At 36.9% G+C, this 12,737-nt stretch overlaps 1 protein-coding gene across 3 annotated transcripts; it reads right to left on the bottom strand.

Annotated features, from left to right (window-relative positions):
• Positions 1-622: 622 nt before the first annotated feature.
• IRF6 (interferon regulatory factor 6) lies at positions 623-12,491 on the bottom strand. Of its 3 annotated transcripts, none has more exons than XM_075196231.1 (8): positions 12,297-12,491; positions 9,507-9,683; positions 6,834-7,038; positions 5,923-6,039; positions 3,584-3,730; positions 2,443-2,835; positions 1,704-1,822; positions 623-1,476 (listed from the first exon to the last, which is right to left on the bottom strand). In XM_075196231.1, exons 2-8 carry the CDS (start codon positions 9,678-9,680, stop codon positions 1,216-1,218), a joined length of 1,416 nt encoding a protein of 471 aa, XP_075052332.1. In that variant the 5' UTR covers positions 9,681-9,683; positions 12,297-12,491; the 3' UTR covers positions 623-1,215. The 3 variants fall into 3 exon arrangements, with proteins under 3 accessions (XP_075052332.1, XP_075052331.1, XP_075052333.1); XM_075196230.1 differs by having other exon boundaries at positions 12,178-12,490; XM_075196232.1 differs by having other exon boundaries at positions 5,929-6,039; positions 12,178-12,488.
• Positions 12,492-12,737: the final 246 nt, after the last annotated feature.

Consider the following 12,737-nt stretch of genomic DNA (forward strand, 5'->3'; position numbering starts at 1 on the left):
GTCTTGCCCTGTTTTTATCTTTGGTCATAAAGTGTGTTCTGACTTGTAAATGAACTTAACAGCGTGATACCCATGTTATTTGACAATTACCATTTTTTGGTAAACCCAGACTCTTGTATTACATCTGCACTTCCTTCACCATGATGATTATATGTGCAGGACATCAGCCAACCCAGAAATAAAGGAATACATTTCGGCATGACAACTGCATCAGACAGACTTTTTCACACCTTTGTAATCCACATGCTTGGCAAAATATGCGCACACACACACAAACATTTTAAAGGCTACATTGCATACATCCAATGTTGCTTCAGCTAACCATTTAAGAAGTTGTTTTTTTTTTTTTACCAGAAGTATTTTCTCGCAGTTACCATGTATTCTTGCACCCGTCTGCCATTTACCATAGAGAACAACCAACCCTATTTATTATGTGTCCTCCATTCGGTTGGGTTTATATGCCCTATGCCATCATCGCATGGACTAGTATTTGAGTCACAGGGAGCAGTGTATTATTTTAATTTAACACTTGCTATAAATGTATATAAAAAATAAATTATGAAGATAAGTCTGCATTAGCAATAGGAAAATTTTACTTTAACAAAAAAAACAAAAAAACACATTAAAAGAAGTTAAGAATGTATTGTAAGAAATTTTTTTTGTACAAAAGCAGGTTTTGCAGAGCAGCTCATACTAACAGCAATGAATTTAACAAAGCAACTATTCTGTTTGCATATTTCACAAATGAGTTAAATGATAAAGATTCATGACACATTAAAAATAAATACATTTAAACTACTTTAGAGGATGCTAAAATATGCAGAAAGATTGCTGCTGCATATGCCATAGAAATTCCAGCTTTCTCGAGGCACGTAACGGTAATATATAGCCGACATTTGAGTCCGTACAGATAGTTCATGTATAAAAACAAAACAAAAAATACAACTAAATCTATACTGTAGGTTTTTTGGGGTACATGCTACTACAAGCATAGGGTAAGTACTCTCATTGACTTATGCACAGATAAAAGGATAAAGTTGGCTGCATTAACATACAAGCACCATTCTGTTCTCCAGGACTAAGGAAGATTCTGGAGTTCATCTTTTAAGCTGTAAATAAAAGTCAGGGTACTCTATTCCCTAGTGATCCAGCTGTAGCATAGAACGCAGACTTATTCTCCTTGGAAAGTGTTCCCCAAAGTTGTAACCTATTGTATCATTGAGCTTGCAGGGCCTGAGCCATGTGCAGGTTTGGCGATTGCAGAATTGGTGGCTGCATGTTTGCCTGCTGCAGTAGTGGCCATGCATCTGGACTCTGGTGGTTCTGTAGAAGGCGATAAAGTTGTTTGAGGTGGGCAACAATGTTATCTTTGATATCAGGAACAGAAATCTGCAAGCGAACACTTCCACTTTCAAAGGAACGAGTGACGTCTCCAGAAAACATCTCAAGAATCATCCGAGCCACCACTGGAATGATCTGTCAACAAAAGAAATATTTTTATAATAAGGTGATGCAAGTGTAATTATTGTAATAGCAGAAAAAAATTATAGCAGATAACAAAAACAAACATTCATTGTAAAAAGGCAGTTGGGGCATTAGAATTGGAATATTGTATTCACCCTAAATGGATACAACTGATCGCACAGTCAATGATCTCCAATATAAATAAGACATTAACATACAGCAGAGTCTAATTAATTCACCTGAACAATGATCAGTTTCCTATCCTTTGGTTTACCATCAGGCCACTCCTCTCCAAAACAAAGGTAGATTTCATAAGGAGGATGCTTAGTTCCACTTCCTTTCTGATGGGAAATCAGTTCTGTTTTAAGAAGACAAAAACAGATATACTGTTGAAGGGCCTCCGAGAGGAAAAAACCCCCAAAAAAAACCCAACTGGTTTTGAGGGGTCAATTTTTTTTTTATTTTTTTTTAACAGTTTCTTACAAAACAAATATCGACATTAAACAGACAGAGCATCCACTTAAGGTGTGTGCTCAAACCTCATAGCCAAATCTTAATATTCAGCATTCATGCAGCAATCTACAGTCTGTACAAGTTTACAGTTACCTAGTGTGCTGTGTAAAACTGAAGATGTTTGATGTATGTCTGAATACTCAAAGGAAAACATATGTAAGAATTTGAAATATTTTATTTATAACTATGTACTAATCCAGTGGTTCCCAAACTGTGCACCTAGGTTCCCTGGGATGCCTTGGAGATCTCACAGGGGTGCCTCGGCCAGGGCCAGTGGTAAGCAAGGCGAGGGACTACTTGGAAATTATTTTGGCTTAGGGGTGCCTTGAAAAAATTGTGTAGACCTTAAGCTGAAGAATCTGGGATCCACTGTACTAATCATTATTTTAATTCAGTTAAAATAAAACCACACACAAAAGCAAATATATAAAACTGCAATAAAGTGATCTGTAAAATATTACTCACCACTTAAGAAGGTCTCCAGACAGAAAAGTTTCACTCTCTTCTGCCTTTCAATCAGATTTGGAGTATTTGGAGAGGGGGAACATGGCCCCGTCCAGTAGACTTTGCACTGGCATAACCTGACGGCATAGATGGCATGCCCACTGACTTCTAAAATAAGACCCCGGTCCATGACATCCAGGAGGCGGCTGGTGTACAATTTCTGCCTTTCATTAGCTATTTGCTCTGGACCAGGAAATCGAACCTGCTCAAGGCTGATGGGACCAAACAGCTCTTCTTGATTGGGCATTGGACCCAAGTCTCCATAGAAAAGTCGGCAACCCTGGGGATTGCTGACTGTATTTGTCTGGCCCATCTCTTTCCCTCTATACAGAAACTGAATCTCTAAATCAGTCACTGCAAAGGCAAAAAACAAACAAATAAATGCATTTCAATAGGAACTGCAGCACAAGACAAAACCACATCTATAGTAAGAAGGAGCTCCTGCTATCTACACCAACAGTTGGTCACCTATGTATTCTACTAGTTTGAACGAGAACACAATGGTTTTCCAAAGGAGCTGTAGGTCTAATAAAGGAAAGGTTTTTTTTTTGTTTTTGTTTTTTTTAAAAAGTACACACTATATTGCGTTCACCTCCTCTTCTCTTTCTACCTGTGAAGTAGAAGCAGTCCTATAGATTGCAAGCAAGGCCCTCTTACCTCTCTCTATTGTTTATTACTGTGTTTGTTCCCATTTGTAAAAAGCTATAGAATTTGCTGGTGCTATATAAATGTTGATAAAGATATATACAGGTACATGTGGTGCAGATCCCCAACAGAATTGCCCTATAAAGAGGTGGACTTTTGGGATAATTATTTGGTATTTCAACTGGTATATTTATTGTAATTTTTTGTTGTTTTTTAAAATTTTACACAAGTATTGTATTAATACATAATAAATTATATATATATATATATATATATATATATATATATATATAATATACATACACACACACCAATAAATAATGATACAGGATATTTAACATACATATATTAAAAGCACACACATACACACACTTTTAGCTCTTTCATATACACTACCAGAAAGGTTCACATGTACATAGTCTGAGCAATTTATATTTCATTCACAATATTAACTTACTAGGTAGGGAGCTAATCCACAACTCAGGAGAACTGAAAAATTCAGCAGGGCCGGGGGTTTGTGGAACCTCCATGTCTTGTGGCTCAGATTTTGGCCAGTTCTCTTCAGGAGAGCAGCTACCGAGACTGGCAGGGCCCATGGGAGAATCTGAGAAGATAGAATTACATTTTTATTGCAGGCCTTGATACACAGATATATATTTTTATTTATTGTTTTATGGGAAACTTCCCATCTGTACAAATGCCAGGTACCCACTTGCGTTGTATCTTTCTGATATGTGTTTGGACCTCCCCCATGGTTAAGGCATATGGATAGAGCAAGAGGATTCAGAAGACTAATACTAGTAACAGCAGTAGTGGCGACACTAGAAACAATGGTTTCTAGAATTATACCCATTTACGTGTTTAATTAGTGTTAAAGTTAATACATAAAAAATTGAGTTAATGCCAGTGGGTATGTTGTCTAACATTCATATGTAAACAATCACTGACATTAAAAACATAGATAGCTACTTTCAATGTGTTTCAGGTTCGGCAGCATTTACAACATATATTGAAGGCAAATACAGGTCACATATTTGTAGCATAAGCAACATCATTCCGAAACCCTGATAGACAGGCTGGACAACATTACTAAACCTTTAAAGAACAATACTTGTATCCAAAATTTAGAACAAACTAAAAAGGCTCATTGTTTTACAAAGCCTTAAACTTTGTTTAACTGAAACAAAACTCAGAGGAGACCATAAAACAGACATGTGTGCAAATGATGTTTAGCTTGTCTTTATTTTGCATAAAAGCATGGTCTTGCTACTTTGTTTTGCAGTATGCAGAATGCTTAGGTTTTCAGTAGCACAGACAGAACACACTTATTTATATTCATATTTATAAATTAGTCTGAACTTGTTTCTGAAACTGAAACAAACATATATTTAGCACAATTTTATCCATGCGGGAGTAGTATGTTCTTTAAGGTTATTAAAAACAAAATGATTTATGAATGTAAACTAAATTTGGGAATAATATGTTACAAATAGGTTCCAGCATATGTAATATTTGGTTATGTAGACATTTTCAGGTGTGATGTTTTATTACTCTTGCGCAAAGCATCAAAGTTAATTTGTGCTGTTAGCATGGAATCAATGCTCATTTGAAGTGTTACAATGTGCCATTTTCTTAACAAAAAACAACAAAATAAGTTGCATCAGAATGCTATGCTCCAAGACAAGGCAATAAAAACGGAGACACAGATATCAGGTCAATCAGGACAGCACATATATCTAGCTCAGCTAATATGGTCGCATTACACACTCTTTGTTTTTGCAAAACACTTTCCTTCCTCTCTGTGATGAAGTTGAATTTAATACAAAGTCCCCATCTTACTGTGAGGGAAGGATTGATAGTACAGATAGTAAAAGCCCCCTTTTAAAAAAGACCAGTAGAACTACAATATATATTTTGCCACCCCTGCTGCCACAAGCGATATGTACCTGCCTCCTTGCACGTATTTTTTACAGGTGGTCAGTGCTGTGGTAAGACCAAAGGGGGCCATTTTTAGCTGGGCAGCTAATTCTGCAAGGCAGTCTTGGCTGAGATGGTTGGTATGCCTGCTCCACTTCTAGATTTTAATGCTAGAAGAAAGCTGGTGGCAAGTGCGACGGTTAGACTATAGGGGGGGGTATTCAATTGTTAGCATTAACGCTAAAAAACGAGCGCTCAAAAAATATTACCATTTATACGGTAATATTGTGCGCGAAAAGCGTTAATACGGTAGTACTCGTGGAATTTCAGCTCGCCGCTCCCTTGCTGAAATTCCGCTAGTAATTATCATATTAACGCTAAGATTTTTTGAGCGCTCGTTTGAGAGAGTTAACGCTAACAATTGAATACCCCCAGAAGTCCTCTGGTGGTGTCATGCAGTGTATGATGACAGCTGTACACTGCCCTTACTGCACCAACACAAAACACAGCCACTTGAGTGTGCATTTGCATGCTTGACTGTCCAGCTGAAACTTGTTTGTTTATTTACTTAGCTGAAAATACCCCCCACAACTAGGAGGTAATAAGGTTACCCCACAAGGGCTTCCCATTGAATCCCTGCACAATTGGTTGAGAGGGCGGAGGGAGAGTGGCATTAAGAACAAAAACCCATTGAGAGTTTATTGGTTGTTATAATTGTGCTCGTTTCCCATGTAAGGAAGTTATCGTCTGCAAAACTATGCTCACCAGATGTTCACATCTACTAAGAAACCGAATATTAAAGATCTAGAATAGCTATACAGATCATTCCACAATATAAAGTAAAGTACAACTATGAATTAAAATTACAAATATACTGACACAAACCATTGATAGTTAACCCATTGAATGGCTCCTGGATTGGGACATGAAGTTGAGATTGTTTTATATCATCTTCATCATATTCCTCCCCATCCCAAGGTGAGGATGCAGTAGAACCTGTTCCAGAGCAAACAGGAATTATAAATGGCAACAATTCTACACAGCTGACATACCAAAGAAAGTACATTTTTAAAAGAAACTGAACTGTATAGTAAAAGTCAATCTTATCAGCAATTTGTAACATGCCAATGCATGCTGGGAGCAGTTTTGCACTTGAAATCTTGTAACAAGGCCTCAATGTCTAGATATTCACCAATAGCATGTGAAAGGCATAAGGGAACAAGAAAAACAAAATAAAGCAATTTTACCTGGAATGACTCTGCTTACACAGAGCGAATATCGCTAAGCTAATTTGCAGAGTTCCCAGTCTAAAGGGATTAGAAAGCAGGCTGATTGCATTTATATCTGCATCAGAGTGGTGATGAAAAAAATAACCTGGCACCTTTCCATGATCTTCTAAACGTAACAAAAATACATTGCAAAATCTAAAGTATAGCTAAACCAACAACGTGAATAGCAAATTTTATAACAAAACATTATTATTATATTATAGTCATCTAATAAAGAGGGAATATGCATATAATGTTCCTTTTCCAGAGCTTTCCTTTTATATAATCTGTTGTTTAACTCCAATGTTTCTTTTAATATTTCACCTTCCCTCCCTTTAACAAACAGGGGGAAGCTAATCTCCTGTCCTGCTGAAGCAGTTCATGTGAAGGCACAAGGAGTGGGAGCAGGATTTATCAAACAATAAATATCAACTAAAGATGTAAACTTGAAGCGGTTTTTTTTTTTTTTAATATATAAAGGTTGCACATTTTAGACTTAACATTGATTATTTTGATTCTTACTTGGATCGGCGATGGATCCTTGGGACTGAGGAATGTCACAGACCTCATAGATTTTGATTGGGTTCATGGGAACCTCCTTTGTCCCATCATAAATCAGTTTGAATTCCCGACTCTTGTTAAGTGCACAACGCAGCTGAGCTTTCCACTTTGCTGGATCAGGGTCATCAGCTCCTTCTTGGTATTTACCAGTCTCCACAGCCCATGCCTGAGGAAATATAGATCTGCATCCATCATGTGTTTCAAATACTAGAAGCAAATAAAAAACTATAGCCAAAACAAAACAGCTATCCCAAATAATAATAATTTCTTAGCATTAGCACTAATAATCAGCCCTATAATAGCTATTCAAATTAGGAAAGAGCTGGACGACAATAGTGCAGCACTCTCTGTAGCTGGCAATGCACATACATTTCCTGCCTCGCAACCCTCAGGATTATCATTCAACATGGTCAACTCAGACAAGATCTAGGTGTTCGGCCTCCCATCAGAAGCACTTTCAGAGCCAGCCTGTTTGAGAGGTCAGACGGTGGTCATTATCTGCATTTTGCGTCATGCACGATAATGAGCTTCTCAACATTGAGACTGTTTGTAACACACACACTAACATTATGCTGAACACAAGGATAGCGTCCAATTTAACTACTTACGTGTCGATAAATTGGACATTGATCCTGTTGCTTAGTGCTCTGGCACAGCAGCAAGTTAAACGGTTTAATTCAGACAGACAGACAATCTAGGTACTATTGACTAAATTGTTCCTAAATCTTCTCTGGGCAGATTTATTTTGATGCAAATCAATCAAATGTGCTCAATGAAAATGTGATTGGTTTTAATCTGGCAGGTCCAAAAATGGGGTCAGCTGATGACTGCATTAACATGCTAATGTACTGTCATCACTACATCAGGCCCTTATATCCATGCATTTGACCAAACTCCAGATTGACCAGATCCTTTCAGTTTGGCAACAAAGTTACTCTGGTCGTATCCATGGCAATTAACAGAAAGCATTGCATTTAAATAGTGGGCATGCTAGAGTTAACACATTTATTAAAATCAGTTTAGAGTAAGGTGGATTTGTGGCATTACAAATTTAAACAGTTGTAACAATTGTTCTTTGCTTTCATTTTCCTGTAACCTAATTACAGATTAGATGTATGCATGTGTGTTTAGGGACAAGTTTGCAAGTTAAGTGCTCTTTTTATTCCACCATGCCTTGTTAGTGGGTAAACAAGGATTAGGAGGACAACTGATAAATTGTGTCTGGGTAAACACTTGAACACACTCAAGACACCAGCCCATCCAACATTAATTTAGTTCAAAATAACATTTCACCTGGAGTAAATGTAACTATTTTAAAAATAAATAAATAATAAAAATGACACCCAATGGAATACACAAAAATCAACAGTTAAATGGATTATTTTGCAGACCTTTCTACGAAAATAAAACCTGAATGGAAAACAATGCCTTGGATACAATCATAATAAAAGATTGTCAGCTAGAGATAATTAGTCTAGTCCCTATTGTATGGATGAAGTGCTAATCAACTAAATTAATTTTAATCTAAAGGATATCATTTAAAACATTAGTATATTGAAGAATTTATTTTTTAAAATTTAAGTTAACCATTTACTTTACTATAAAATATTGTTAGTGATTTCTTGCAGTCCATTCTTCAACCTTTGCTTCTTTCTATGAGGGGGTTGTCTACAGGCTATGTACAGCAACCAGATACTAGCCATCATTTATTTAGTACATTCTACAGAATGACAGCTAGTATCCGATTGGTTGCTATAGGCAACATCTCCACTTTTTCAAACCTGCAGTTTAGTAAATATACCCCTATGAGTGGTCGATCAGTAGACCATTGAGAGTGGGTTTTACATATGAGTATAAGTAGGCAGCATGGGACAGGGCTATAAGGTTATACACCAAGCCATGTTTAGCACTACTACTATCTCCCCCCTTCTGAGTATCTGGTTACTAATTTCAACTCCAGAAAACACTTCATGCCTTGGTCTCAAGGTTTGTCTCTGTAAAAGATAGGAAACTGGCAGATAGGGAGGACTAGTAGATTCACAACCTTTAAGACCACAGCTACTTGTGCTACCTAGATTGCCCATAGCGGGCGTATTATCCTATAGAAACCAATCTTACTCCAGGTACTCCTATTGCTTTACAGAACAGAGAACCATTTTATGGCTGATAACTGATTAATAGTTAGATAAGGAAATATTATATAAAATTTGCATCATGGTTAAAAAATAAATAAAAAAAATAAATAAATACAAAATACTTTTGCATATACTCTGAATCAACTTACATATTAATTTGAATGCCCCTTCCACCAGTTAGCCTAAACATACCATAGGTGCTTTAAACACAGAGAAGTTACAATATATATTATAGCAGTGATTCCCAAACTGTGCACCTAGGCTCCCTGGGGTGCCTTGGAAATCTCACAGGGGTGCCTTGGTCAGGCACAAGTGGTAAGCAAGGTGGGGGACTACTTGGTAGTTATTTTGGCTAAGGGGTGCCTTTAAAATTTTTTGGAGACCCTAAGGGTGCCTTGAACTGAAAAAGTTTGGAATCCACTGTATTATAGTGTGCATATGGCACTTATAAAATATAGTACATTGATTTAATACAAATGTGCATCATTCCATTATCCACCTTGAAGATAGTGCTCTCTTCTTCATGCTGAGGGCTGTGACGTGTTGCATGTTTCCATGGGATCTGAAACCTTTTTGCCTCTCTGTCCATCCATACAAGCCCTGGATACATCCCACTGTCCACTTGGGCTACAAGCCATGGCTTTAAACGTACACGACGAGGATGCAGAGCCATTACCTATAAGAAACCGGTATGAAAAATATACTGTGTCATACAGACAGTTAAACAGAAGAATTACAGAGGAAATTCCTGCACTGGAATGTTCTAGAACAATTTTAGTTTACTAAGAATAGGTTATTAAATCGGTAAATCTGGGTCTCTTCCTGGTTCACTGTACTTCAAGTAATGTTGTCCTATTATTTTCCGATACCTTTCATCTTTGTCATCGAACAAACAATTAACAGTCTCCTGAGTTCAAGGGCAACTGCTAAAATAACTGACCAGTTACCCATCAACATACCTAAGTAATCACAAACTATGCAGGTAGGGACATATTTAAATCGGTCACTTCTAAAGAAGACTTGAACCGAATAAATAATTAAACAAAAAGGAACTGTACCACTAGATATAGTTTTGCCACATTTAAATATAAAGTAATACAACATCAAGAGGTATTCTCAGCTTGGATTATCATCACATAGAAGACATTACTCCTCATAATTCCCTGGGCTACAGTGTTGCTCTGTATTCAAATTGGCCACACGTTAGAAAGTACCAACATGTGTGTGAAAATCTATCCCATATAATAAATCTGATTGGTTCAGTGAAATAGTGAGCAGAATGAAGCGAATTTAAGTGTGTGTAAATTTACAACTAAAGTCTAGTTATGCTACAGCTATTTCTCACTGCGCATGCACTGAAAACGTCTGTTCTATCATAACAAAACTAAAGTCTGTGAAGCAACAGTTTGCTTTTTGTCATATGATCTTATTTAAAAATATTATCGGCTTTAGAGCAGATTGTAACATGTTCCCCAATTGATGTGACTATCTCAATGCAATTATTTATTTTAAACAGAAGTTAAACATTAAGATTCCCAAACCAAGTTATATCCAGTGTGAACACTTAGAAGGCAGACAAGTAGACATTTAACGTATATCATTCTTATAACCCATTTAGGTTGATACACGTCCCATTTTATTAAGTGTTTTTCCTAGTGTTCTTAACAAAGCATATTATTGTTTACACCAATTAGTGTTTTGCAAAACTGAAACACGTGACTACCTATTGAATGATTAACATAAGCAAAAACTGCAGGTTGAAACACAATCTAAAGAAAGAAAACTGATGGAAGGTTGGATCGTATGCCCTTAATGCACTTTGATGTTTTAAGGTGACAGATTGGAAATGCCAGTCATCACGTAAGCTTTACATTATTTTTAATGGGCTTGTCTCAATGTAGATTTAAATTTAGCTATACATCAACTCTTGCCCATTTGCATACATTGTTTGTTGATAAACATAACCCTGTTTGTAACTACTGCAGGCCTATACACCTGTGCCATCAGAAGGAGGTGCCCACACACACAAGATAAGTGTATCTCACAATGCAGTATTTGATTAGATCTTGCAAATAGTGCCATACTAAAGGATCTTAGTGGAAAAATACTACAAAATTATCAAAGTTTAAAGACAATTGTATCGCTATGTGCGTGGCCCAAAAGAACAATTATAATTAAGCAAATCTCTTTTCTACAAAGGCTAAAAAATCAAGTAAACAATGTTACACAAGATACAATTTTTTCTATCCAAACAAATTAGAAGTAATATATGCCAGCTCATAGCATGCTGTGCCTATATCAGTGTTAGCTAACCTGACACACTCCAGGTGTTGCGAAACTACAAGTCCCAGCATGCTTTGCTAATATATAGCAGCTTATTGCTGGAAGGGTATGCTGGGACTTGTAGTTTCACAACACCTGGAGTCACAGGTTAGCCAACACTGGCTTATATTATCTCTGCATTAAAGCAGTGCAATGCAAAATTGAAAAAGAAAGCACCGTAAGCTCACAATGTAACTGTACAGTGAACACACAGGGTGTGTGTGAGAGGTGATCTCATTTTTACAAGGACAAGGTGACAAAATGAAACCCAGGTGTATACAACAGTTTTTATAAACTATGTTTGCCTTTAAGGCCTTATGTAGATTCAAAATGTAGCAATATACTAGCAAATATACTAGAAAACAAGTGCATGTCAGTTCTTAAATAATGACGTTTAAAACAAAATTTTAAAATGATAATCCTTTAAAACACCAGGCATCTAGTGGACAGAGATAATCACCACAACAAACTGTGATAGTAATGAATAGCTATATTTTACTTTTTTTTTTATAAAAAAAAAAAAAAGGAAGGATAATGACATAGATGTGTTCAATGTTGGCACAAACCCAAATCACCCAGGAAAATGATTTATGTTAAAAGCGCATAAAACATATGAGCTATATTCAAAGTTGTAAAAATGAAATGAAGTAAAACAGCTTAAGTTAATCTTCTCTATTTCTCCATTGGGATAAAATAGAACTATAAAATAATCGAAAATGCCCATAAAGAATACATATATATATATATATATGTCATCCATGTACATAATTGGGTCTGATTAGTAAGAAAAGGATTACGAAATCAGAACCAGGAAACATCATCACATAAAAACATTCAACAAAACTTACCCCGAAACTGCAATATGGCAGCTGATCCTTAAAACAGGAGCACTCCTAGTAAACCACAATCATATGCAAGCAGGAAGCACAGCGAGACCCAACCTCCCTGCTGAGACCCAGGCTCTTACCTCCACCTGGGCTCACCGCGACAGATCGCAATTACCGGTCTATAGTCCGCCAAAGAATAACTAATACTGGTGAGAAATACTCAGGTTCCTGCGGACCTGACCCCTTCTCACACCTCGCTCCTCCTCCCAGTGATTCCTGTGTTAATTACCCGTTTCTGTCCTCTCTTTCCTGTCTGCCTGGCTCAGGTATTCGTGACGTCACGTGGCTCAAGGCAAAAGGACACACCTTGCTGCCAGCTGCTGTACTCACTGCTATATTCCCTCACAGCATGAGTCATGTATTACTATGGGAAAACCGAGCACACTGTACATACACACAGGTTCTGTGTGTATATGTATATCTCTAGGTGGAGGAAGCGCTCAATGCACAAACAAATAAAAAAAAAACTAATAGCAAGGGTCCATAACATTAATCCAACTTCCACAAGTTCTAAACAGAAC

The sequence above is a fragment of the Mixophyes fleayi genome, chromosome 2 (assembly GCF_038048845.1).
Source record: "Mixophyes fleayi isolate aMixFle1 chromosome 2, aMixFle1.hap1, whole genome shotgun sequence".
Taxonomy (NCBI): domain Eukaryota; kingdom Metazoa; phylum Chordata; class Amphibia; order Anura; family Limnodynastidae; genus Mixophyes; species Mixophyes fleayi.